The 27,690-nt window shown below is 44.3% G+C and overlaps 1 protein-coding gene across 2 annotated transcripts in view; it reads right to left on the bottom strand.

The window, feature by feature from the left end:
- The window catches only part of KCNQ5 (potassium voltage-gated channel subfamily Q member 5), a 745,242-nt gene that overhangs the window by 150,943 nt on the left and 566,609 nt on the right, over positions 1–27,690 (bottom strand). For both annotated transcript variants that reach the window (XM_068281488.1, XM_068281487.1), the window contains exon 3: positions 14,470–14,596. In XM_068281488.1, coding sequence (XP_068137589.1) covers positions 14,470–14,596 — 127 coding nt within the window. The remainder of the gene's footprint in view (positions 1–14,469; positions 14,597–27,690) is intronic.

The raw sequence follows: 27,690 nt of genomic DNA, 5'->3' as shown, positions 1-27,690 counted from the left end.
AGGCTCCCATGAGTTCTCTTCCAGGCCAAACCCCTTCCATTTGATGAGTGTAACGATCGGTGAAGCACAGAGAGGATCTGATTACCAGTGATCTGCAGTATCACAGGAAATACAGATGTATACCAGATTATACGTGATCTGCAGTATCACTGATAATCCGATATACTAGCTAACCTCTGTTCACTTGAGTAGAGTGTAGTGTTTGGTGTAACTGTAACACTTTGAGGACTGGCCTCAGTGCAGTAAGGAGAGCTGCACAGATTCCTTCCGCAAACCTGAGCTCTCCAAGGCGGGAGGAGTCAGGCTGCCAGTGGGAAGGATATACTGAAAATAACCCTCTGGTGGAAGGGTCACTTAACAGAACGAGGAACCGCCTCTAACAGTAAGGTCGGTTCTCGAGGTCGGACAAGCCAGGTCGTACACACACGGACAGATAAAGTACAAGATCAGGAGGCAAAGGCGGAGTCAAAGTACAGGCAGGGTTCAGCAACGGGGTATCAGAAATATCGGGGTACAAAATCAGGAGGCAGAAGCAGAGTCAAGGAACGAGCCGGGGTTCGGCAACAGAGTATCAGAAATATCGAGGTACAAGATCAGAGTTCAAAAGGGTAGTCAAGGCAGGCAGGAAGTCATAACAGATAATCACAATCAAACTAGTACTTTAGCTATCAAACAGAATCTAGCTAAGTGTAGGATTACAGCTCCAGCTGGTCCCGGCACACTTGCGGATCTGACTACGGATCTGGGTGCTTCCACATAAGTGATCGCACGCCAGACAAAGAGCAAGTGAACAACCAGCAGTATATATACTCTAGGACCTTTCCAGGACCTCCCTAATTGCTGGTCCAATGGGAGCAGTGGAATTTGTCAGCTGACCCAGCTGGTCAGCCGACTCCCTTCTAACAGCTATTTAAACTCTGCCTCTGTGCTCGCGCGCGTGTAAGTCTGAATCTTGGTGAACTATCAGTCCTAGCCACACCAGTACTGTCATGCAATGTATCTAGTGCGGGGGCCGCCTCTGCTGCGGATTCCGCCGTTACCAATGCGGATTCCGCCGCTCTGCCTAAGCGGCATGCGGCGTTTTTTTCGCGTTGTGACGCGCTGCTGAACGCGGAAACAGCCGCCTTACTGTGAGAGACGGCGGCTCCTCCGCGTTTCCTCACAATGAGGCATTGAAGAGACCCTCTAATTCTTCTACTGTCCAGTATCTTCTCCACCTCAAACTCTTCCAAACCGTCAATCAAAACTGGTTGAGGTGGATCCGAGGAACGGCCCGGGAAGCTATTTGGAATCACCTTCTTCAGACTAGAGACGTAGAACACGGGATGTACCCGGAGTGAAGCAGGTAAAGTCAGCTTGAAGGCTACTGAATTGATTTGTTTAGACACCGGGAAGGGCCCAATAAACCTGGGCGCAAGCTTCTTGGAGGCACAACGCAGTTTGAGGTTCGCGGTGGAGAGCCAGACCAGATCTCCGGGGGTGAAAACTGGACTTTCCTTCCGCCGACAGTCGGCGAATCTCTTCCCCTTCTCTTGGGCTTGTTTTAAGGCATTGCGAACAGTGTTAAAATTGCCCTTTATGGTAGAAATCCTCTCTTGGACTCCGGGACAGACAGAGGTAAAATCCACGCCAGGTAGGAACAAAGGATGATAACCGTAATTGATGAAGAAAGGTGACTGCTGAGTAGAGGTATGGACGGAATTATTGTAGGCAAATTCCGCAGTAGCCAACAGAGGGTACCAATCGTCCTGAGAGGCTGAAGTAAAGCATCTTATATACTGCTCCAGGGTCTGGTTTGACCTTTCTGTTTGTCCGTTGGACTGCGGATGGTAACCAGAAGAAAGGGAGACCTTAATTCCCAGACATCTACAGAGTTCCTGCCAGAATTTGGAAGTGAACTGGGTTCCCCGGTCAAACACGATGTCCGCAGGTAAACCGTGGAGTCTGACAATCTCTCTAACGAAAGTTTGAGCCGTCTCTGTAGCAGAGGGGATATGTTTAAAAGGCAGGAAGTGAGCCATCTTGGAGAAACGGTCAACAATGACCAGAATGGTAGTGAACCCTTCCGAGGGTGGCAGATCCACCACGAAGTCCATTGCGATATTTCTCCAGGGTTGTGTTGGCACCGGAAGAGGTTTCAGAAGACCCCACAGTAGGCCCCGAGTGGTCTTGGAACGGGCACAAACCTCACATGAGGCCACGTATGACTTACAGTCCTTAGATAGTTCGGGCAACCAGAAGTTCCTCTGCACTAATTCTTGAGTTTTATGAGCTCCAAAGTGGCCAGCCAGTTGATTGTCATGGCAGGCTTGAAGTATTGACAAGCGAGTCTCGGAGGGAGCAAAGATTTTCCCCTGAAACAGGTAGAGTCCTTCCTTGAGTGGTAAATCCGGGAGTGTACTCAGACCTGCGGATGCTGGTCTAATGGAATCCATCAGTCTGGAGTGCAAGAGCAGGAAATGCTGTGGAGACAGGATGTTCTCAGGTGATGATTCAGGGCCTGACTCGGACTGGTACATACGGGACAATGCATCCGGTTTTATATTTTTGGATCCGGGACGGTAGGTCAAGTGAAAGGTAAACCTAGAAAAGAAAAGTGACCACCTAGCCTGACGTGTTCGGAGTCTCTTAGCAGTCCTGAGGTAATCTAGGTTTTTATGGTCCGTGAGTATTAGTATGGGGTGTTCAGCACCTTCGAGTAGATAGTGCCACTCCTCAAGAGCTGCCTTAATAGCCAGGAGTTCCCGATCCGCCACGTCATAATTTCTTTCCGAAGTATTCAGTTTCCGAGAGAAGTTGGGTGGAGGACAGCCTTAGGACCGAAGCGTTGAGAGAGGATTGCTCCAATAGCAACTTCGGAGGCATCTACCTCCAAGACGAAGGCTCTGGTAGGATTGGGATGTTTCAGGATGGGTGCTGAGATAAAGCAAGACTTCAATTTCTCGAAAGCTGACCGAGCTTCTGGAGTCCAGCAAAAGGACTGACGGGTGCTGGTCAATTGAGTGATGGGTGCCACAATCCGTGAGAAATTCTTGATGAACCGCCTGTAAAAGTTGGCGAACCCAATGAAACGCTGTATGGCCTTCCTATCAGCAGGTACTGGCCAGTCAAGAAACGCCGAGACCTTCTGGTGGCAGTGCTGCAGCTCCCTCTACTAAGCCTGGAGCGGGCTCGTTATGAGCCGGAGAAGCAGCTACCTGAGCAGGGGCTGCAGCAGGAACAAGCACAGGAGTAGGGGCACGAAGTTGATCACGGATCTCTTGGTATCCTTTCTGAACTTCGTCCATAGAGACTCGAAGTTGGGTAACCAGGTCATAAAGGATCTCCACCGGGGTATAAGCTCCACTAGTGTCCATCTTGGCTGCTCGTTACTGTCAAGGACTGACTGGAACTTCTCTTCAGTCCCTGTTGACCTTCCCACGATGGAAAAGGATTTACCCAGTAGTGGAGTCTAGGTGACCACGGGTCTTCACCCACACACCCTTGAGGGGAGTGCAGGACCAAACCCCCTGGAGGGGGATGTGGAACTTAGCTGCCTAGTACCCTACCAGGTCACTACTGGGATTACCTCAGCAAGTGGTTGGGAGAACAGAGACACTAATTGTGGAGAAAGCGTGGTCAGATGAGATCCGGAGGTCCAGGGTAAACAGAGATCAGCGTAGGTCGGGGTCACAAGCCAAAGGTCAGGGCAGGCGGAGATCAGCAGTAGTTGGGGTCACAGGCCAAGGTCACAACAGGAGATCAAATCAGGATAATAGCAGGACTGGAACAACGGTTCACCAACAGGCTAGCCAAACTGTTCAGAACGAGCAGCACTGCTGCTTTTATACTGTGCATTAGCGCCGAAATTAGCGCTCTGCGCATGCGCAGGGCGCGCGTAACTCTTTGCGCATGCGCGCGCAACACTTTGCGCACGCGCGCAGACCTATGCGCGCGCAGTACTTTGTACACGCGCGCTGCGCACAGCACCAAACGCCGTGCTGGGAGAGGGACTACAAGGACCAGAGAGCCCCCGCGCGTGCGCACTAGAGGACGCACCCGAGAGCCCCGTGGAGGACCCAGATGGTGAGTGTGACAAGTGATACATGAAAAAATGCCATCGTGCATCTTCTTTACAGATACTATCACAACCCCAAGAACACAGCTCAACAAGAATGAGAATGTGCTTTACAGATTCTTAGAAATTCTAAATGTTTCCTTAGGGCTCAGGCACACTGTAAGAGCTTTTCTGAGCGTTTTTTGGCCATCAGAGCTTTCTGAGAGTTTTGTAAAAAAAAAAACACTCCCATTGACTTAAAATCGCGGTAAAACCGTGATTGTGGTAAAATCACTCAATTTTACCGCGATTGTGATTTTAATGTAAGTCAATGGGAGCGTTTTTTAAAAAGCGCACAAAAAGCTTTGATGGCCAAAAAACACTCAGAAAAGCGCTTATAGTGTATCTGAGCCCGAAGGTTAATTTGTGCGCCTTACAAATCTTCATCTCTGTCATTGCTAGTACAAAGCCAGCAGGAGCATCCTGAACTCTATTGCTTTACTTCTCATCTTTCGGAAACTTTTTCTTAGGGTGCAAACAATGGTAGTTTATTTAATTCACTAGAAATTTCAGTTCTCGGCTTTCTATTACAGCTCAAACATTTTATCATGCAAACATATAGGAGTGAAATGTCATTAGTGACAAAACTGAGAGATCTTACATCTCTCTGCCCTGAGAAGCAGAACATTTGGAGTATAATAAACCAGGGAAGGAGAAAGGTCAGAAAAATGTGCATAGCATTTAGAATGCTTCCTGGCTCGCTGCATAGTAAAAACAGTGCTGGGCCAGAAGCAATATTGAAGATTTAATACAAAAAAGTAATACACAGGAACACTAGGAAACCCAGTCCTTATACTGTATGCATTGAAATATCATCAGTCTATATTAACTATGCATAAAAAGGTTTGAGAAAACACTGTTGATTTGGCAAAATAAAGGAAAGATACTTGCCACAGCAATTTATAGCTCCTCACCTGCTTCTCAGCTACAGAGGGTCGTTCTACCACTTTGTTACACATTTGTTGCAAATTTCATGCAGCCTTAGAAATGGGAATATCAAATGTAGTTTCTGCTTGTTTTGATTGGTCCAATTTCAAGCTGGATGGAATTTGCAGTATAGATATCTTCAACAAAGGTGGAAAGGCAGCATCTCACTGATCATCTTTACTTAGCAATCACCATCTACCTGCTCATGTCCCCTCTGCACTTCCCAGTCAGTCTAAAGACCTAACAACCTGCCAGCCAATAGGTGGTGTGATGTCAGCCTAGTAAATGTATACTAAACAGCCAAGGCTTTACGTGGTCCAGCTAGCGAGCCTGGTCTAGATTAATTAACTACTTAAAGACCGCCCCACGCCAATGGGCGTGGTCGTGGCGCCAGGACCACCTAACGCCAATTGGCGTCAAGTCCTGGGGCTGCATCTTGCAGGAGATCGCCGTCTATTTACATGTACAGCGCTGGGATCGGCAGCAGCGCTGTACTGGGGACAGCCGTGTGACACGGATGTCCCCTTCTGAGGCTGCACAGTGATCGGCTGTCATAGGCTGAAGCCTATGACAGCTGATCACCCTGATTAGCTGGCGGGGGGAGGGAGGGAGGGGCAGGGTAAGACATATTAAAAAATATTTATTTAAAATATATATATATACAGTGGGTTGCAAAAGTATTCGGCCCCTTGAAGTTTTCCACATTTTGTCATATTACTGCCACAAACATGAATCAATTTTATTGGAATTCCACATGAAAGACCAATACAAAGTGGTGTACACATGAGAAGTAAAACGAAAATCATACATGATTCCAAACATTTTTTACAAATAAATAACTGCAAAGTGGTGTGTGCATAATTATTTGACCTGAGTGCAGTCAGTTGCCTATAGACATTGCCTGATGAGTGCTAATGACTAAATAGAGTACACCTGTGTGTAATCTAATGTCAGTACAAATACAGCTGCTCTGTGAGGGCCTCAGAGGTTGTCTAAGAGAATATTGGGAGCAACAACACTGTGAAGTACAAAGAACACATAAGACAGGTCAGGGATCAAGTTATTGAGAAATTTAAAGCAGGCTTAGGCTACAAAAAGATTTCCAAAGCCTTGAACATCCCACGGAGCACTGTTCAAGCGATCATTCAGAAATGGAAGGAGTATGGCACAACTGTAAACCTACCAAGATAAGACCGTCCACCTAAACTCACAGGCTGAACAAGGAGAGCGCTAATTAGAAATGCAGTCAAGAGGCCCATGGTGAATCTGGACGAGTTGCAGAGATCTACAGCTTAGGTGGGAGACTCTGTCCATAGGACAACTAATAGTCATGCACTGTACAAAGTTGGCCTTTATGGAAGAGTGGCAAGAAGAAAGGCATTGTTAACATAAAGCATAAGAAGTCCCGTTTGCAGTTTGCCACAAGCCATGTGGGGGACAAAGCAACCATGTGGAAGAAGGTGTTCTGGTCAGATGAGACCAAAATGGAACTTTTGGCCAAAATGCAAAACGCTATGTGTGGCGGAAAACTAACACTGCACATCACTCTGAACACACCATCCCCATTGTCAAATATGGTGATGGCAGCATCATGCTCGGGGGTGCATTTCTTCAGCAGGGACAGGGAAGCTGGTCAGAGTTGATGGGAAGATGGATGGAGCCAAATACAGGGCAAACTTGGAAGAAAACCTCTTGGGGACTGCAAAAGACTTGAGACTGGGGCGGAGGTTCACCTTCCAGCAGGACAATGACCCTAAACATAAAGCCAGGGCAACAATGGAATGGTTTAAAACAAAACATATCCATGTGTTAGATTGGCCCAAAGTCCAGATCTGAATCCAATCGAGAATCTGTGGCAAGATCTGAAAACTGCTGTTCACAAACGCTGTCCATCTAATCTGACTGAGCTAGAGCTGTTTTGCAAAGAAGAATGGGCAAGGATTTCAGTCTCTAGATGTGCAAAGCTGGTAGAGACATACCCTAAGACTGGCAGCTGTAATTGCAGCAATAGGTGGTTCTACAAAGTATTGACTCAAGGGGCCGAATAATTACGCACACCCCACTTTGCAGTTATTTATTTGTAAAAAATGTTTGGAATGATGTATGATTTTCGATCCACTTCTCACATGTACACCACTTTGTATTGGTCTTTCACGTGGAAGTCCAATAAAATTGATGCATGTTTGTGGCAGTAATGTGACAAAATGTGGAAAACTTCAAGGGGGCCGAATACTTTTGCAACCCACTGTATATATATTTATAAAAAAAAATAAAAAATAAAAATAAACAACTGTGGAGCGATCAGACCCCACCAACAGAGAGCTCTGTTGGTGGGGAGAAAAGGGGGGGGGTCACTTGTGTGCTGTGTTGTGCGGCCCTGCAGCTTGGCCTTAAAGCTGCAGTGGCCAATTAACAATAAAAAGGCCTGGTCTTTAGGGGGGTTTAATACTGCGGTCCTCAAGTGGTTAAAGATGTCTTCAAACTCTCACCTAGGTCAAGCAGAATGAGGATTTTTTTTTTTTGTAACTGTTGTCTTATATCATTAATGGATAAGAGAAATCCTCTCAAAGAGGGCCAAAAGCAGCACCAAGTGTTGGAATCTCAAAAAGCTTTTCTAGCCCTTACTGTACTTTTTGTCCATATAACCTGTAAGGTTGGTTATTAAAATCACAGAGCTTATTGAATGTCCAAGAAGTGTAGGGAGGTCTCAGACAAGTAATCCCGTAAGAGGAACAACAGTAATTAGTGTAAATATTACCCAAACATAACAGGTTTTTCGGAGCATACAGTATGACTTATGACCATTTTGCTGACATAACCTGGCTCAGCATTGCACACCTGCTGGCTGAGGTTGCACAACTAACAGGTGGCAAAGTCTGAAAGGGACTGGAAGGATATCAGTGTAAGATGTTGGGTCTTACTGGCCCTGGAGCCGTTCTGCAGCTGGTTTCCTGGGAGTTACAGCTCTGGCTGTTGCTTATTTCCTGCAAGTATGTTAGCTTCATGTCACTGCAAGTGTATCATACTCTAGAAACGTTTTCTACAGCAGAGGCGTAGCTAGGGTTTTCAGCGCCCGGGGACAAAGACTATTAATGCGCCCCCCAAAGCCAAGGTTGCGGCGCGCGTAGCACGCCGCGCCAAAAAGGGGCGTGGTCACATAATAAATGTGGGCGTGGTTATGGGTGGAGCCAAATGTATATGGAGGTTAGCAGGCTCACGCTCACCCACCCTCCCTCAGTATGTACCTTCCAGCATGTTCCAAGACAAATTCAGCAATCATGAGCCCCCCCCATCAAGACAAATTCAGCAATCATGAGACCCCCAACATAACCAACTCAGCAATCATGAGGCCCCCAACAAGACAAATTTAGCAATCATGAGGCCCCCAACAAGACAAATTCAGCAATCATGAGGCCCCCAACAAGACAAATTCAGCGATCTTGAGGCCCCCAACAAATCATGAGGCCCCCAACAAGACAAATTCAGTAACCATGAGGCCCCCAACAAGACAAATTCAGCAGTCATGAGTCACATAAATAGACAGCATTTCACATAAATAGGTAGAATGCCCCCTTAATATGGTAGACACCTCTCACCTGGCAGCAGTTCTCCAAAATACACTCAATCTGACGTGGTTCCCCAAAAATAGGTAGCCCCAGGTCTATAGTTGTCCCCAGAATAGGTGGCCAGCAGTATAGATGTCCCCAGAATAGGTGGCCAGCGGTATAGATGTCCCCAGAATAGGTGGCCAGCGGTATAGATGTCCCCAGAACAGGTAGCCAGGGGTAGAGATGTCCACAGAACAGGTAGCCAGGGGTATATGTGCCCAGTATATGTAGGCAGGGATATGTGTGCCCGGTATATGTAGCCAGAGGTATATGTGCCCAGTATATGTAGCCAGGGGTATATATGCCCAGTATATGTAGCCAGGAGAATAATATGTGCCCGGTATATATAGTCAGGCGTATATGTGCCCATTATATGTAGCCAGGGGTATATATGCCCAGTCCATGTAGCCAGGGGGTATATATGCCCAGTATATGTAGCCAGGGGGTATATATGCCCAGTATATGTAGCCAGGGGGTATATATGCCCAGTATATGTAGCCAGGGGGTATATATGCCCAGTATATGTAGCCAGGGGTATATATGCCCAGAGTAGGTAGCCAGGGGTATATATGCCCAGTATATGTACCCAGGGGGTATATATGCCCAGTCCATGTAGCCAGGGGGTATATATGCCCAGTATATGTAGCCAGGGATATATATGCCCAGTATATGTAGCCAGGGGGTATATATGCCCAGTATATGTAGCCAGGGGGTATATATGCCCAGTATATGTAGCCAGGGGGTATATATGCCCAGTCCATGTAGCCAGGGGGTATATATGCCCAGTCCATGTAGCCAGGGGGTATATATGCCCAGTATATGTAGCCAGGGGTATATATGCCCAGAGTAGGTAGCCAGGGGTATATATGCCCAGTATATGTAGCCAGGGGGTATATATGCCCAGTCCATGTAGCCAGGGGGTATATATGCCCAGTCCACGTAGCCAGGGGGTATATATGCCCAGTATATGTAGCCAGGGGTATATATGCCCAGTATATGTAGCCAGGGGGTATATATGCCCAGTCCATGTAGCCAGGGGGTATATATGCCCAGTATATGTAGCCAGGGGGTATATATGCCCAGTATATGTAGCCAGGGGGTATATATGCCCAGTATATATAGCCAGGGGGTATATATGCCCAGTATATGTAGCCAGGGGGTATATATGCCCAGTATATGTAGCCAGGGGGTATATATGCCCAGTAGATGTAGCCAGGGGGTATATATGCCCAGTAGATGTAGCCAGGGGTATATATGCCCAGTAGATGTAGCCAGGGGTATATATGCCCAGTAGATGTAGCCAGGGGGTATATATGCCCAGTATATGTAGCCAGGGGGTATATATGCCCAGTATATGTAGCCAGGGGTATATATGCCCAGTATATGTAGCCAGGGGGTATATATGCCCAGTAGATGTAGCCAGGGGGTATATATGCCCAGTAGATGTAGCCAGGGGTATATATGCCCAGTAGATGTAGCCAGGGGTATATATGCCCAGTAGATGTAGCCAGGGGGTATATATGCCCAGTAGATGTAGCCAGGGGGTATATATGCCCAGTAGATGTAGCCAGGGGTATATATGCCCAGTATATGTAGCCAGGGGTATATATGCCCAGTAGATGTAGTCAGGGGTATATATGCCCAGTAGATGTAGCCAGGGGTATATATGCCCAGTAGATGTAGCCAGGGGTATATATGCCCAGTAGATGTAGCCAGGGGGTATATATGCCCAGTATATGTAGCCAGGGGTATATATGCCCAGAGTAGGTAGCCAGGTGTCCCCCTCCCTGCCTCCCCAGCAGGAGGGGAGCAGCGCAGAGAAGAGGGAGAGCTGCTCTCTCTCCCTCGCTGTCCCCTCCATTAATGTCCGGGTGCTGTTAGCGGCGGGCGGAACTTACCTCCGTCTCGTCGCAGCGCGGATGGATCTGCCGCTACTCTGGTCTAGTCCAGACCAGAGCAGCGGCTGCGGGATCCGAACTTCCGGCCGGCGCTGGAGCGAGACGGAGGTGAGTCCCGCCCGCTGCGCCAGCACCCGGACAATAACGGAGGGGACAGCGATGGAGGGAGGGAGAGCCCTAAGGTGAGAGAAGGGGGGGAGATGGCCCCCTTCTCCACCGTCCGCATAGCTCTCCCTCTTCTCTTCTCTGCGCTGCTCCCCTCCGCAGAAAAAAAAAAAAAAAATCAGCTCAGCTGGGCGCCCTTAGGGACCCGGCGCCCGGGGGCACTTGACCTACCCCGACCCCCCCTAGCTCCGCGCCTGCATAACAAGGCCCTTGTTATGGTGTTGACTGTTTTGGTGATGACTGTTTTAAAAGTGCTTTGTTTACAGGTACCTTTAGATGATACCATTAATAGTTAAGTCACTTGGGTACATCAGTGAATTATTTCCTAAAGATAACTGCAGTTCCTGTGAGATAAAAATATAGCAGAGTAATCTGCTCACTGATAAAGATAAGTCAGGTCTGCACCTATAGACATTACTTCTCCTCTTCTTCTTAACACATCGCTGTTGTTTTCACATTATTTTACAGGAACACATACAATACAGTGATAAGTGAATTCAACTTTGATCTTTTATTTATTTGTGAGACAGAATACCCAGATTGCTCATAGTGACCCAAAACTTAGGAAGGTGTAAGGGGCTAAAAGATATTGGAAAAGCCTTCTTACTAAATGACACTTGGCATTACTTATTTTTGTAAGTCCTTAATTTTACAAAACCTACTTGGAATACAAATTGCAATTTGCATTTCCTTCATTAAGACACAGTATGTTACACATATTACAGACTAACTGCAATCTTTTCCATCGGAAGCAATATTGGTGTCAGACTACCAAAGATGGTGTACTATAGACCATACCACTTTAAGGAGGCATGATAAAACAGGAAACGCAATCCAAACTAATCAGCAAGATATCTAATTATGTTTAGGTTTAGTCACTTAATAAACATGTTCATAAAAGATCTTCCTTAATTACAGTCTTTTGAAAATGAACATCAAGTCATTAAATACGCTGTTTAGATGCGGAAATCTAGTTTTTCACTGAATGGATGAAATGAAGTCATTCCACAGCACAGGCTGATAATCAAGTTTCTGAACTGATTGTTCATTACTGGTAAAATTCTGATAGTAAAACTTTATAAAGTTTTAAATTATGATTGTGGGAAGGGAAGTTAGAGTAGTGCTAGTCGTTTAAAGGTGCTGACATTGACTGTGCTTTGCTCTTTACATAGACATCAGAGAGAGTCTGCACTTTACATTATTTGCTGGCCAAATTCCTGCATAGAAGGCTATCCATGTATTGTATGGTCTAAATTGAACCTGAGGTGAAAATAAACTCATGAGATAAACAATTATATTTATCCTCCTCCTCAAGCGACCCTGAGATGAATGAAAATAAAAGATTAATACATACCTGGGGCTTCCACCAGCCGCCTCCACACAAATTGCACCCATGCTGTCTTCCTCTGCTCCGCTCCCGTTTGAAGCTCTGTCAGTTTGGCCAGTTGGGGCGCACTACGCATGTGCGGGGCAGCCTCATGCACATGCCCCATCGTTTTCCAGTTGCCGGTAGCGCTCTGGGCCTGTGCAGTACTACTGTGCAGGCGCTGAACGCTCCCAGCCGCGGGAGCTAGATGGGGACACGCGCAGCCGCACTGCACATGCGCCGACTGGCCAAACTTACGGGGCTTCTAACGGGACGGGCTAAAGGAAGCCCCAGGTACGTATAAATCTTTTATTATCGTTCGTCTGTGGTACACTGTAAGTATCCCATGTTTTTCTGTTTTATTTAACCACTTGAGGACCACGGTGTTAACCCCCCCCCCCCCCCTAATGATCAGCCCATTTTTTACTAAATGGGTCACTGCAGCTTTAAGTCCTCATTGCAGGGCCGTACAACTCAGCACACAAGTGATTCCCTCCCCCCCACTTTTCTCCCCCCCACCAACTGAGCTCTCTGTTGGTGGGTTCTGATCGCTCCCCCAGTGTTTATTTTTTTCATAAATATTTATTTGTTTTATTTTGTAAATTTTTACTTATTTTTAAAAAATTTTTATATCCCCCGCTCCCCCGCCAGCCAATCAGCTAAATCGGCTGTCATGGGCTTCTGCCTATGAAAGCCAATCACTTTTGTGCCTGCCGGGGGGAAAGCCGTGTCACACGGCTGTCCCCAGTACAACGCTGCTGTAGGTCGCAGTACTGTACAATGTTAATAGATGGCGCTCCCGCCATCTAGCAGTCTCCGAGCAGCGATCGCTGCTGGGAGACTAAAGGCGGAGCGCATCAGCGCATGCAATCTCCTGCAAACCCCATTCCAGACACATGTTTATCTTATCGTGTCACATGTCACCTTGGGCACACTTTAAATATGTCCCTTAGCTGACATTCACAACATCTGACTACTGGTCTGGTACTGGACTGGTCATTGTAGTTTTAGGAAAGAGGAAGATCGAATTATCTCAGATGACAGCAGGTTCATTGATGACCAAAAGTTTGGCCATGTAAGGTTCCCAGTTGGTACTATATACAGGAACAGGTCATCTCCTTTGGTTGTATTTACCATACCTAGTAAAAACTTCAGCACTTTGAATGGGAAAAGTGTTACTTGAAACCTCATTGCACACGGTCTCTGGGTATGAGAACTGTCAGAGAACTTCTTAGAGAGAATTTCTATGAGAATCTGTGTCCAAACTGTTTAGAGACTAGGCCAGTTTTGAGTTGTACATTTTGCTTGCCCCTTCCTTCCTCACTCAGCTGCTTCTATTGGCCAACAACAACACTAGATGACTAAAAATGGCAATAGTTGTTCAATGGGAGCAGCTTAGTGAGGGAGGAAAAGTACCATAAGTAAAGTTTATGACTTAGGCTTGAGTTATGTGGACACATAAAAAACTGGGCAAATTATATGATTATTCAAGACAATGATCACTTTATAAAAATGCTTGCATGTGCTGCCTAAACAAGAATAATCGTACAATGGGCATAACCCAGGTACACAGTACTGGTGCCAGCCTAATCTCAGGAGACAATACTGGTGCCAGCCTAATCTCAGGAGACAGTACTGGTGTAATGAGAAGGCTATAATTCTATACCTGCATTTAAAGGGGGCTTAGATTCTTTCCTTGCATTGAAAGACATCCATGGCTATAATTACTAGGTAATGCCCTGTGGTGTTGATCCAGGGACTTTATCTGATTGCCATCTGGAGTCAGGAAGGAATTTTTTCCCTTTTGGGGCTAATTGGGCCATGCCTTGTAAGGGTTTTTCGCCTTCCTCTGAATGAACAGGGATATGTGAGGGAGCAGGCTGGTGTTGTACATTGTTTTCTGGTTGAACTCGATGGACATATGTCTTTTTTCAACCCAAATAACTATGTAACTATGGTGTCAGCCTAATCTCAAGAGACAGTACTGGTGCCAGCCTAATCTCAGGAATTCCTGATAATCTATCTTTTTCTCAAAATCTGTCAGTCCAGGGGTGTCCACAGTGGTCAACATAGCCTTCTCATTACACCTTTTTTTGCTAGATCAGGAGAGGGTCATATTTTGTCGATGCACTGAGGTAAGTGGTGGTGTGATGTAGGTATCTGCTGTATAATGGTAAAATACAAGTATGCAAACGGGTCGGCACCACTAAAGTGGTATAAAGCTCTTTTATTCCATGAAGCACTGCTTCATGGAATAAAAGAGCTTTATACCACTTTGGTGGTGCCGACCCGTTTGCATACTTGACTTCAGAGGGCCCCAAGAGGCACTGGGGCAGGGGTCTGGGCACACCCTCAGCGTTCATTGGTGCTCCTACCATTTGACACTTTGGATAATGGTAAAATACATACCTATTACACAAAAGGGTTTCCTGGCATATCTTAACCTTCCCTGCCATCCTCGATAGCGACAGCAGCATCCTGCAGACCATATGCGAATAATATACTCCAAACCAAACACAACAATCATTACGAATTCCTAAAATGAAAGCAGAAGCAAAGGTGAATATCAAGTAGTGGCGGTAGTTTGTAATTTGTATAAATTATGCTTTTCTAAAAGAACAAGAACATTGTTATTAAATGCTGAGAGAACAAAAACTGAAAAGACAAAAGTGATCCAATAACCTAATGTAACATACAATTGAGAAGTGTTATTGTTTGTATTATGTATGTTAGTTAATGCTACCTCCATTTGTTAAAAACAATTGTATTATTAACAGTCTTTGAAGGGATCCTTGTAAATAATCCAACAATTACGTTTGTACCATCTTCTGAAGAGGTTTGCTGCTCTGCACAGCACTTAAATGTCACTAGATTGAAAGTTCTTTTCAGACATTTGAAGGAGGAATAGAGATGAAGATGAGAGAACACTTATCAGGGTCACAATGGCTGCATACAGCTTACTTAGAACTAGAGCAATAGCAAAGCACTCCAGTATGGAACATTTATTCCTGCCAACACCCAAGATTTAAAACTGAACACTGCAGAAAGATCTGTGAAACAGAATTCTTGATTCATTCATTTATTTTATTTATTAACATTTTTTTCAGTATATTTTTAATTGACTTGTGTTACACTGTTGATATAACAACCATCAGAGCAGGTGGCATGAGTTTCTAATAGATGGCATGAAAATACTAGTTATACAATCTTATATTCATTTTGGCACCAAAAAATGTGCTAGGCCTTATGGACACCGTGAACAACAATCTACAAATATCTCATTCTAGAACATTATCATAAGTCTCGAAACGCAAATGTTATCTAATTTAAGAATATCATCATAACTCTCCTAATGCAAATGTTATCTCATTCTAGAACATCATCATAAGTCTCGAAACGCAAATGTTATCTCATTCTAGAATATCATCATAACTCTCCAAACGCAAATGTTATCTCATTCTAGAACATCATCATAAGTCTACAAACGCAAATGTTATCTCATTCTAGAACATCATCATAAGTCTCCAAGCGCAAATGTTATCTTTTTCTAGAACATCATCATAAGTCTCCAAGCGCAAATGTTATCGCATTCTAGAACATCATCATAAGTCTCCAAGCGCAAATGTTATCTCATTCTAGAACATCATCATAAGTCTCCAAGCGCAAATGTTATCTCATTCTAGTTTCAAAAGTTTTATTGAGAGATAGCAAATTGAACAAGGGTGAATAAATCTAGATACCCCACGCAGGGGGGAAGAATAATAGCCAAATACATGAACGTATAAAAACAATAAACAGAAACAACAAGACAGAATAAAGATACGGTACCTATAGGTGCAAATTCAAAAAGGGAATTGTTAGGGCCTAGCACGATATAGCACAATATAAGGCATGCTAGATACAATGTGTATAGTGCCTCTATGTTAGGTAAAGAAAATAGAGTAGCGAAGTCCATTATTTTCAGCATAGTCGATCCAGGGGGACCACGTGCTGGCGAACTGGAGCATCCGGTCCTCCGAGATAGCTATCATTCTCTCCAGTATCATAATTCTGTGGACTTTACCGATCACGTGGTCTAAAGAGAGAGAGGGATCCTTCCAGCGAGAAGCTAAGTATGTTTTAGCAGAATTTAGGATATGCTGGGTTAATCTATGAGCTGGGTGTTTCAGATTATTGGCTTTATCACCCATCAGAAAAACAGATGGGGTGGGAGAGAATGGGATCTGAAGGACGGATGCAATCAGTCCGGCAACATGTGACCAGAATCTGGCAACCAAAGGACATGTCCACCACATATGGGCTAATGTTCCCCTAGAACCGCAACCTCTGTAGCTTAGGGCGGAGGCTTGAGGGAAGATGCCAGAGACCCGCACTGGAGTTAGATAAGCTCTGTGTAATAATTTGACATTAGTTTCTAATATTGAAAAATATAAACTTCCTTTCATAAGGGCTTCAAAACAGTGTGCCCACCTTTTAGGTGTAAGGTGGAAGTTTAGGTCAGTTTCCCAATTTTCCAGAACGGTGTCCATGGCAGCTTGGGCTCGAGTAGCTAATTGAGCATATAAGTATGAGATGATACCGCCCTCTAAGGGTGAGATTTTGCAGAAGTTTTCGAAAAAAGTATATGAGGGTGTCAGAGGGCAGAGGGCCCAGAGATGACCAGAAGTGGTAGACCTGCTGGAGGTGAAAAAGTTGGTGAGGCCTACAGGAGAGCGATTCAGATAATGTGGAAGGAGGAATCATAATCCCTAGCCTTTGAAATTTAGCTAAATTAGTATGATGGGAGGAGATTAGCCACGCCATGTCCAGATTTAGGCCTGGAGGGAAGTCAGGGTTACCAAACAGTCGCGTAGATAGTGAGGGGGATGCTTGTAATCTTAGGCTATAGCGGTATCTTTTCAAGATCTTTAGGGTGTGAAGAGTGTAGGGGGATGTAGACAGTAGCTGAATGGGATGCGACAGCGAGGACCATACTAAGGACTCAACTGTAAAGGGTTTCAAGAGAGATGACTCGATGCTGACCCAAAGAGGTGCACTTGGTCCAGCTTGAGAAGGAGGGATATGGGCTAATTGAGCAGCTATATAGTAATTGTAGAAGTTAGGAACAGCAGGGCCCCCTGCGTACTTGGGAAGTTGCATCCTCGTAGAGGAAATTCGGGGGGGCTTATGGGCCCAAATTAATTTAGAAAGTTCTCTTTGGAGAGGAGTCAAAGAGTTCTTAGGAACTAAAATAGGGAGGACCCTAAAATAATAGAGAATTTTAGGGAGCAGAGTCATGCGAACAGCATGGATCCTTCCGCTAAGGGAGATTGGGAGCTTAGACCAGGTGGTAAGTAGGTTTAGCAGGTTAGATATGAGTGGGGAATAGTTAAGGTGAAACATATCAGAGGGATTTTTTGCAAGTTTTACTCCTAAGTATTTTATGTATTTCTGCTGAATACGGAATCCAAAATGAGAGGACAAAGCATTAACAATGGAGCTGGGAATGTTGCAAGGAAGAAGTTCTGATTTGGTGATGTTCAGAGACAAGCCAGATATGTCTTTAAAATTTGACAAGAGGTTCAGTACTAGGGGTATTGTTGTGGTGGGACTGGTTAACGTTAGGGCCAGGTTATCTGCGAATAATGAAATTTTATGGTAGCGTCTACCTATTTGGTAACCCTGGATATCCGATGCCTGTCTGATCTTAACTGCAAGAGGTTCCATGCATAGCGCAAATAGCGCTGGGGATAAGGGGCAGCCTTGCCGTGTTCCCCTTTCTATTTTAATTGAGGGTTGACGTGTGGTTGAGGGTTGACGTGTGGAGGTAAGCTTCAGGGAGGCCGTCGGGAGGGAGTAGAGGGATTTGATTACCTGGAGGAAAGAGCCGGTAATACCAAATCTTTGTAGTGTTTGAAACATAAAGGGCCAAGATAGGGTGTCAAAGGCCTTTTCAATATCGAGAAGGAGCACTGTCAGGGGATGTTTAAGGCGGTGGGCATGGTGAATGATATTTAGAAGTTTCCGGATGTTATCGGAAGCCTGGCGCTGGGGGATGAATCCCACCTGGTCTTTGTGGATGAGTAAAGGTAGCAATTTGTTAAGGCAGGAGACAAGGACTGAGGTGAAAATTTTGTAGTCAGAATTTAGGAGGGAAATGGGACGGTAGTTGGGGGGATTTAGAGGGTCACGGCTTGGTTTCGGAATGACTACTATTGTAGTATAGTTATAGAAGCTAGGAATTCAGGGGGAGTCGAGGCCCCTCGTAATATGAAGTTGAATAATGCAGTTAGATGGGGAATTAGGATATCAGAGAACTTTTTGTAGTAGGAGGCAGTGAAGCTGTATGGGCCCGGGGCTTTATGGCTCTTAAGATGTTTAATAATCTCTTCAACTTCGTCAGAAGAGATAGGCAGATTAAGTGTGCTCGCTGTTAAGGGTGAAAGACAAGGGATTGGCACATTAGAGAAGAAGGACTGAGAGTCTTGGGCAGATGAGGGAGAGGGTTGGGAATATAGTGAGGTATAGTATTGGAGAAAACGATCATGGATTTCGTCTGGGTTGCAAGTTTCTCTGCCATTAGAGAGCCTAATCTTCTTAACATTGTTTAATTGTTGTTTCTCCCTAAGTTTAGCAGCTAGCCATCGATCAGGCTTATTAAGTAGTTTGTGACACCGGGATTGAGTCCACCTATGAGCCTTCTCAGCCTGGTGAGAAAGGAGAAGGTCAATTTGTATTTTGGTGTCTCTAATTAGTTTGTAGAGATATAGGGAGGGGGAAGTTTGATGTTCAGCTACAAGTATATTTAATTTGTATTGTAAGTTGCGTAAGGATTCAGAGTGCTCCCTCTTGATGCGCGAGGCCAACCTGATAATTTGGCCTCTTATATAGGCCTTGTGGGACAAACATAGAGAGGATTTGGCTATACCTGGGGTATTGTTTATTTCCAAAAACTCTGTGAGGTGTTTAAATAAATCAGAGACTACCGTGGGATTGGTTAGAAGGGATTCATTTAGTCGCCAGGAGCGGTTAAGGCATTTTGGGGACTGTGAATTGAATGTAGCTAGGATCATGTCGTGGTCTGACCATGAACACGGCACGTGGCGAGCATAAATTAGATTGAGTATGCTACTGGTATTAGTGAATAGAAGGTCAATACGTGAATGTGTGCGATGTTGAGGAGAATAATAAGTGTATCCCCTTGCTTGCCCATGGAACTCCCTCCACACGTCAACTAGAGATAGAGATACCAACATTTTATGGAGGGTTTTTAACTTAGTCTGAGACAACCTGTAATCTTGCAAGGTAGAAGAATCTAGGTTGGGGACGAGAACAGCATTGAAGTCTCCACACCAGTAAATGTGATCATAAGTTTGTTAAGGGGTCTCTTGGGTGAGAGTATGAGGAGACCAGGCATACTCGTCTTGAGTGGAGCGTGCCTAGTAAGATAAGGAAGCGGCCTAGTTTATCAGGGATAGCCTGTTCCACCTCCATGGGAAATGCGTTATGGAGAAGTAAAGCAACACCAAGAGTTTTCCCAGAGGGGGAAGAGGCTAAATAGACTCGCCTATATTGTGCATGTATAAATTTGGGGAAGGAAGCTTGGGTGAAGTGGGTCTCTTGCAAAGCGATAACATCAGGCTTATGAGACAGGTAATTTTGCATGGCCTTTCTTCTTTTAGGGGGGGGGGGGATTAAAACCCCGGACATTGTGGGAAATGATTCTACACATTGGGAATAATTAAGTGCTGCATATTAATAGACATGACAATCATGAGAAGTCTAGGTTCAAAAAATGAGTCATCAAATAGGCCCAGAGTAAGGGTAGGTAACAGGATATAGTCAGGTACCGTAGACAAGGTAAAGCTATAAAACAATACAAACAAACATAAAAGAACAGAAAAATGGAGGAAAATATTCCTCTCCAGGCGATTCACAGATGAAGGGGACCATATTAAAGGGACCCTCATGCGTGAATCTATTTGGGGGTCAACATAGCAGTCTCCGGGATACCTGAAAAGTAAAAGGTTAGTTATAAGCTTCGTAAGCCTCAATTAGTGCGAAGGGAAACAAACTTAAAATGGCACAACAAGCGATATTTGTATAAGAACATACTCTAAAGGGGAGTATCATATAAACAATCCAGTGTTAAAGGATAAAATCTTAACTGGAAAGGTGGATCGGGACAGCCAAATCAAACGAGAGGAGTGATGCAGTCCAAATGGGCAGTATACTTGTAGGAGAGGAGCCTCATGCCCTCATCGTATAAGGCAGTCTTTGGAGTAGACAGCGGAGGTAGAAATAAAAGGCTAGAGAATATAGCCAGGTGGGCTCCGTGATGTATACGGGCATACACTCATAGAGGTCAATAACAGTGTTTCCAACATGGAGAATAAGAGAACTATCATATGAAGAGTTAAGACATTTGGCCATCAGTACAATACCTATAGCTTTCCCTTAGATTGTCTGGGAAGAATATACCAGTGAGGGAGGAGAAGAAGGATTCTCAGAGGTTCGTCGTTGTCTGCGATGGGTGACTTCAGTCCAGACTCTGGTCGGTCTTGGGGAACTTTGAGGAATCGACACCGCAGTATGAGGGGGCAATTGTAGGCCGGATTGCTCCAGGGCTATGCGTGCTTCGGCAAATGTCTTGCAGGCAAAACTCCGGTTGTTATACTGGAAACACAAGGAAAAGGGGAAGCCCCATTTGTATTTAACAGAAGCTGCAATCAGAGCTTGGGTTGCTGGTCGCATATCTCTTCTTCTTGCCAGCGTGAGGGGGGAGAGATCGGCGTAGAGGTGAACTGAATTAGGAAGGCCTGGGAGTGCGTTCAAAGGCCTAGCGGCAGCTAGGGTAGCATCTCGCATCTCCTCGTGTTGCATCTTTAAAATAATGTCCCGGGGGAGATCAGCATTGCGGGGGCGTTGTAGGGCCCGATGTATACGCACAATTCTGAATTCCTGCTGATCAAGCTGCGGAAGGAGAGCAGCGAAAAGATTAAGAGCGGTCTCTTTTAGGTTGGTGATAGCCTCCGGGACCCCCCGTATGCAAATGTTCGCTCTTCGGGACCTATTCTCGAGGTCTTCTGATTTCAGTTCCATGGTCTGGATGTTTTCGTCTTGATCGTCTATCTGCAATTTGTCGGCCACAACTGCATCAACTAGGGAGTCGGCCTGCTTTTCGAGGGTAGCCACACGTTCACCCACCTCTTTAATCTGGTTCGAGAGGTCCGTCACAGCAGTCGCCAATTCCCGTTTAAAGAGCCTGCTGATATCCCTGTAGAGCTGCTGGGATTGCTGGCTCGTAAGAGGAAGCTCCGCCGCTGATTGCGGTGACTCAGGTATGGAGGTAGGCGAGCCGGGCTCCGGGGAAGGAGGCGCGTTTGAGGCAGCGGTGGCCATCTTGGACCTCGTGGCAGCAGGCCCGAAATGGTCTGTAAGTTTATGCTGCTTGTTTTGCTTCTTAGGCGCCTCTGGTCGGGACAAGGAGTTCTTCTTCGCCCTCCTGGACATCTCACAGGGCAAGGCAGATGATTTGGTGCCATCTTTTGATGAATGTGAGGCTATTATAGGGTAATCTCAGGAAACTGGAGACGGAGCACAGCCACCTAGCGTCTGCTCATGACGGCTCCGCGCATGCCCCAAATGTTATCTCATTCTAGAACATCATCATACATTTCCAAACGCAAATGTTATCTCATTCTAGAACATCATCATACGTTTCTTAAACGCAAATGTTATCTCATTCTAGAACATCATCATAAGTCTCCAAACGCAAATGTTATCTCATTCTAGAATATCATCATAACTCTCCAAACGCAAATGTTATCTCATTCTAGAACATCATCATAAGTCTCCAAGCGCAAATGTTATCTCATTCTAGAACATCATCATAAGTCTCCAAACACAAATGTTATCTCATTCTAGAACATCATCATAAGTCTCCAAGCGCAAATGTTATCGCATTCTAGAACATCATCATACGTCTCCATACGCAAATGTTATCTCATTCTAGAACATCATCATAAGTCTCCAAACGCAAATGTTATCTCATTCTATTATATCATCATAACTCTCCAAATGCAAATGTTATCTCATTCTAGAACATCATCATAACTCTCCAAACGCAAATGTTATCTCATTCTAGAACATCATCATAAGTCTCCAAACACAAATGTCATCTCATTCCAGAACATCATCATAAGTCTCCAAACACAAATGTTATCTCATTCTAGAACATCATCATAAGTCTCCAAGCGCAAATGTTATCTCATTCTAGAACATCATCATAAGTCTCCAAGCGCAAATGTTATCTCATTCTAGAACATCATCATAAGTCTACAAACACAAATGTTATCTCATTCTAGAACATCATCATAAGTCTCCAAACACAAATGTTATCTTATTCTAGAACATCATAATAATTCTCCATTTGTTAAACTAATACATCCTGATCTGCTGGATCACGCAGGCTCTCCACTGCCCTCCTGCCCTCCACCTTTACTAATCAGGGGTGTGTTGCATTCAAAGGGTATTCATATGGACACAGAGGCTTTTAAAATGAGATCACAGGATATATATATATATATATATATATTATATATATATATATATATATATATATATATATATATATATATATATATATAGTATAAAAATGTGTATTACAGCATGGCCACATTAAAATCTATAGTAGAACTGTTTCAGAATACACAAAATCTTTACGACTAGTTTATTATTATAACGGCCTCTCAGCCTCATTTTGTCCAAAACCATCCTTGGTCCTTGCAGAACCATGGAAGTCTGTGGTTCTCTGCACACCACAGAGGCGTTCAACCTGGTGTTAACATACATGGCGAGCAGGAGCGTAACTAGACTTAGTAAGGCCCCCTGCAAAAATAATAGCACGGGGTCCCCTTGGTCCCAGAACCCCATGCAGGTCACATGATCTGGAGCTGATGAATGGCAGCAGAGAGTGTTCTGCTGAGAAGCAGTGTCTTGAAGCAGGGGGAAAAAAATCACAAATGCTCCTGCACATGGTTTTGGGGAGTGAACGGGGAGGTCTTCTTGTTAATAGAATGCACTTGCGGATGGGGAGAGGGAGGAGGAGGGGTCCCCAAAGCCTCTGGGCCCCCTGCGATGGCACGGGTTGCAGAGGTGCCCATGATGGCGAGTTAGACTGAATGGTTGCCGAGTGTGATCCTTTGGATTAGTAAATCAAACCCAAAGAGTCATGGTGGTGGGAGATGCTATTCATAAATAACACACAGAGTGGCAATAGAGGCCTACAACAATTGCCAGCTGTTTTGAAATGGATCATAAGCTGCCCCACCAACACCTTCAAAAAGTGCCAGATGTGAACTGCAAAGATTGATTTTATTTTTAAAAGCTTGAGTACAAAGGTGTTTAAATGGCTCACATAAACATTGAAAAGTGAAGGGAGAAGACTCAAATACACTTGTATACAATAGCTGAATATGCACTACAGGTTACGCTAAAGCTGGACATACACCATACAATGTTAATTGTACATTTTACCCCTTCTATGCACTACAACCAACAGACGCGAAATAGATTGTTTATGAAAATGCTTTAACTACATGAATGTGGTAGAAAGAGGCAACACGGTACAATCAAGATTGTATGGTGAATCGGCAGGTATAGTGAGTGTACAGCCTGTAGGAGAATAGTAAACATTCACCAATAGGTATGTAGTATGAAGGCCTACCTAATCAGTTTATTTAAATTGTATCCAAACAGGCAGGACTTCCCATTGCATGGTTATTGGTAACTTATATAGATATGAAAAATGAATTCCAGAACAAATCCTAATTAGGGAGACAGGGAAGAAAAAAAAACAGCATATGCCATGCAAAGTAGAAAGACAGTAGCTGAGATGTCGACACCTGTGAGCTTAAATACTATATAAGGCGCTTTTTCCCATGGGTAGCAATGACCTGCTTATGTTACTTTTCATCTTTGCTCTGTCTCTGACAGTGACATATGAAGGGCAGCATGAGGCTATTCAGTCATGGGAGGAGGACTATATAGAAAGGACAGCGGGGGAGTAACGTATGACATGTCCCACTATCTTACTACACTGTGCACAATATTTGACACATACTGCATTTACTGCATAAAGATAGGCAGCTTACAGCTCCCAGAGGCACAGGTTGTTAAGTAGGAGTCGTTCTGCTTTTACTCTTTTATAGACACAGGTTTACAAACTTAGCAATGTTCCCTTCACCTGTTTTCACTTTAAATACCCACTTTCTATTCTGTTTCATTTTCCTTCATATTAACATTTGAAAATAAGAAATACATAAATTTAAAGGACGGGTATAACGTTTGAAGTCAATAAAACACATTTTTTCAGTAGATAAAATGCATACAGTATATTCACATAGATCTGTACATCAGTCCTGAAAGAGAGACAAATGGAGGAGAAAGAGGGACAGAGGGATTGGGTCCCCAAAGAGGGACTGTCCCTCCAAGAGAGGGAAACTTGGGAGCTATGTTGCTGTAGTCTGGCGCTGACCACACAATGCACTGCTATAACTTCCTGGTAGGAATTGGTGAGCTGGACTGATTAGTGTGTATAAATAAACAGGGGAACCCTAGCATCCCCACAGATGTGCATTCTGCTGTCTGACCATGTAGAATGATTGCAGGTAATGCTATCCTGTATAGTACCACCGTCGTATGAACAATTTGTACAGCTGCCATTTCTGATACATTTTTAGGTTTTACTCAGGTTGTACATTAAGAATGATGTTTTAATTCTGCATGATACTTTATAAGCGGGCCTGAATTCAGAACTTCCTTTCTGCTCTAAAAGATACGCAACAGCATAATAACCTTGAAAGAAAAACATTTCTGTTATACAGTAGCTGATACAAGTCCTGAAATAAATCTGCAGTGTGTCTACTTCCTGCTTTCATGGAAGCAGACAAATTGTTAACATCCTGCGTTTACAAATTAGCTGCTCTGCCATGGCAGAGGAGATTCCTGAGCTGACACAGCTGTAGAGATCAAATTACAGTGATGATTAGTCACAGATGAGATGGAATTAGACAGGCTAAACTCTCTAAATACATACAGGGTGCATTTATCTGTTTTTTCTTCTGTTCTGTGCAAGAGTTCAAGTCCACTTGAACAGATGTTACATCTTCCCTGTCTATGGGAGGATTTATGATTCCCATCCCATGATTCTAATATACATTCATCTAATCAATGTAAATACATAGTGGGAGAAACATGAAAACTTTTTTGCTGGAATACAATTAAAATCAAGTGGGTGAAATTTTCATTAGTAATTTCTTTCAGTACAGCAAGGGAACAATTATCTCAGTAGTTAATTCTCCTCTAATTGAAATCAGTAGAGCAGATATCCTCGTAAATTTGTGATATCCTGCTCAGTTTGTTCCTTATAAATGTTTAACCAATTTTATTGACCCAATAAAAAATTTTTTTTTCAATAGTAGACAGAGCCCAGCACTAGATGCTGGATGGAGATGGATATACAGCAGAATTGTGCCATGACAGTGTCTGCTCTCAAGGAATACAGCAGTCAATCAGTGAAATAAAGAAGCAGCCGAGGCATTACTCCGTCCATAAAGGGCACCTTTATTCAAAACTGCGTGCAGACATGGGGTACAGCAGTGGGGGTGGTGAGGCCTGAGCCTTTTCACTTAAATCTCTTCTTCAGAGACCAATGTTACACACAGAAACCCCCCAGTTTTGTGTTCTTATTTGTGCTATCACTTACACGGCTTACACGCCTACAGACACACCGCTATGGCCATTCTGGTGTTTCCGACATAGTGACTCCGCCTCCCTTCTGTGAGCTGCTTCACTCGGTGAGCTGCATGTCTCCCTGCACCTTCCATCACTCCACAGGACCTTTTGGGATTTGTGTCATCATCCTCCCCAGCTTTGCTTACTGTTGCTATGTGATCACCTTAACAACCACGCCAAGAGAGAGCTGGGAGGAGGGCAGACAATGACGTTAATCCCAAGAGGTCCTATGGCCTCATAGGCAAATGCAGGGGGGATTACAGCGGCCCAGGATCCCCCCTCATACCAGGGCCAGTGCAGTGTCTGGGGACAGGCACAATTTGAGACACCAGAATATCTGCAGGCACCCTGCATCTCACGGCACTGCCGTTTTTCTTTCCCTGCTACAGTTGACTTTGGATGTAGCAGCAACGTGTGTACAGAGCATGGAGCAGCTCTGGGGAACTTAGAGTCAGATATGAGCACAGCCCTGTGCCACTGCTGTGTGAATCTTTCACTTTCCCCCTTCATTACCAATGTCAGCTGTCCTCATTACTATCTGTATCCAAACTGCTCCTGATCGATCCCGTTGTCGGTCTGTCAGTTGGAAAGGAAATTGCATTATGTGTACCCGGCATGATGTCCTATCATATCATTATACTGTATTGTGTGTGGCTGAGGAAGACCTTTCAGTAATTGAAAAATCCTTGGTTTGTCCCTGGGCCTATAGCCCATATTTCATATATCCCCGGTCCTTCTAACAAGTGTCCTCTATATGACGACTGCCCAGGACTCATAGCGCTTGTGCACCAAATAATATAATTTCTGCCTCTATTGCTTATTCCTCCATAACTGTTGCCTCATGGAATACCTGCTCAATGAACAATAATGTTCAACATAGCTACAGCATGACATTTTTACTCTACTTCTCTCCCTTTCTGGTCCTCATGGAAAAACTGTCATCTCCTTTTGGTATGTTCTTACTTTTTGCAATGTCATATGGGAGCTTACAGCCTTACATCCAATGTGTAAATAAACAGGATGGTGGTGTTGGCATCCTATCAGAACAGTGTTTATCTTATTTATACCACTTTCTCCTGCATCTGCCTTCTGCCTTTCATCTTTTGACATTCATTTGTTGCTTGTCTGTTGCCCGTTTCACTTTAAGATTACTTTACCTTTAAGTAAATGGGCCCTAAGAAGGTTAAACCTTCTTCACAATACTTAAAAGTATTCATGGAGGAAGAAAAAGAATCGATAAATATCCTAATGGGGACACACATAAAATAGAAGCATGAAGTGGCTCCAGGCCTTCCCTGGTCTACTCATAATTAGAAACACTTTTTGATTGGAACTCTGATAGATGCAAATTGGGGTTTACTAGAGTTAATGAAAAGGTTCAGAAAAAAAAAGAGGAGAAGCTTCTTTTCTGTGGAGGTATGCTGATGTCTATGACATGCTTTTGTGCGCTGGGAGACATTTGTTCTTCATGATCTTTAATAGCTGGCTCAACAAAGGTGGATCATAATGTGGCAGGGATTATGCTGGACATGACAATAAGCCTGCACACCAGAGGATTGACTACAGGTGCTCTTTTATTAAACATGATTCAACATTTTAAGGCACAACAAATGAAATATTTCTTCACAAAGGATGCAGCATTCACTCACATTTGCTTTCATTTCAAAGAATGTACATGCAACTGATTTGTCCAGGATCAATTGGGATTTACGCAGTGACAAGTCTATCACCAAGGCAACATGTATAGCTTCATCATTCAGAGTCAACATTCTCCAAAGGCCTGCTAATACCAGAATGCTCTTGCCCTTTTTCACCAAACCCTGTGACCATAATTAATTATTATTATTGTTTTCA

This window comes from Hyperolius riggenbachi, chromosome 4, assembly GCF_040937935.1.
Source record: "Hyperolius riggenbachi isolate aHypRig1 chromosome 4, aHypRig1.pri, whole genome shotgun sequence".
NCBI lineage: Eukaryota > Metazoa > Chordata > Amphibia > Anura > Hyperoliidae > Hyperolius > Hyperolius riggenbachi.
The sequence above is the reverse complement of the archived record's forward strand: the minus strand, read 5'-3'. Positions and strand labels throughout refer to the sequence as shown.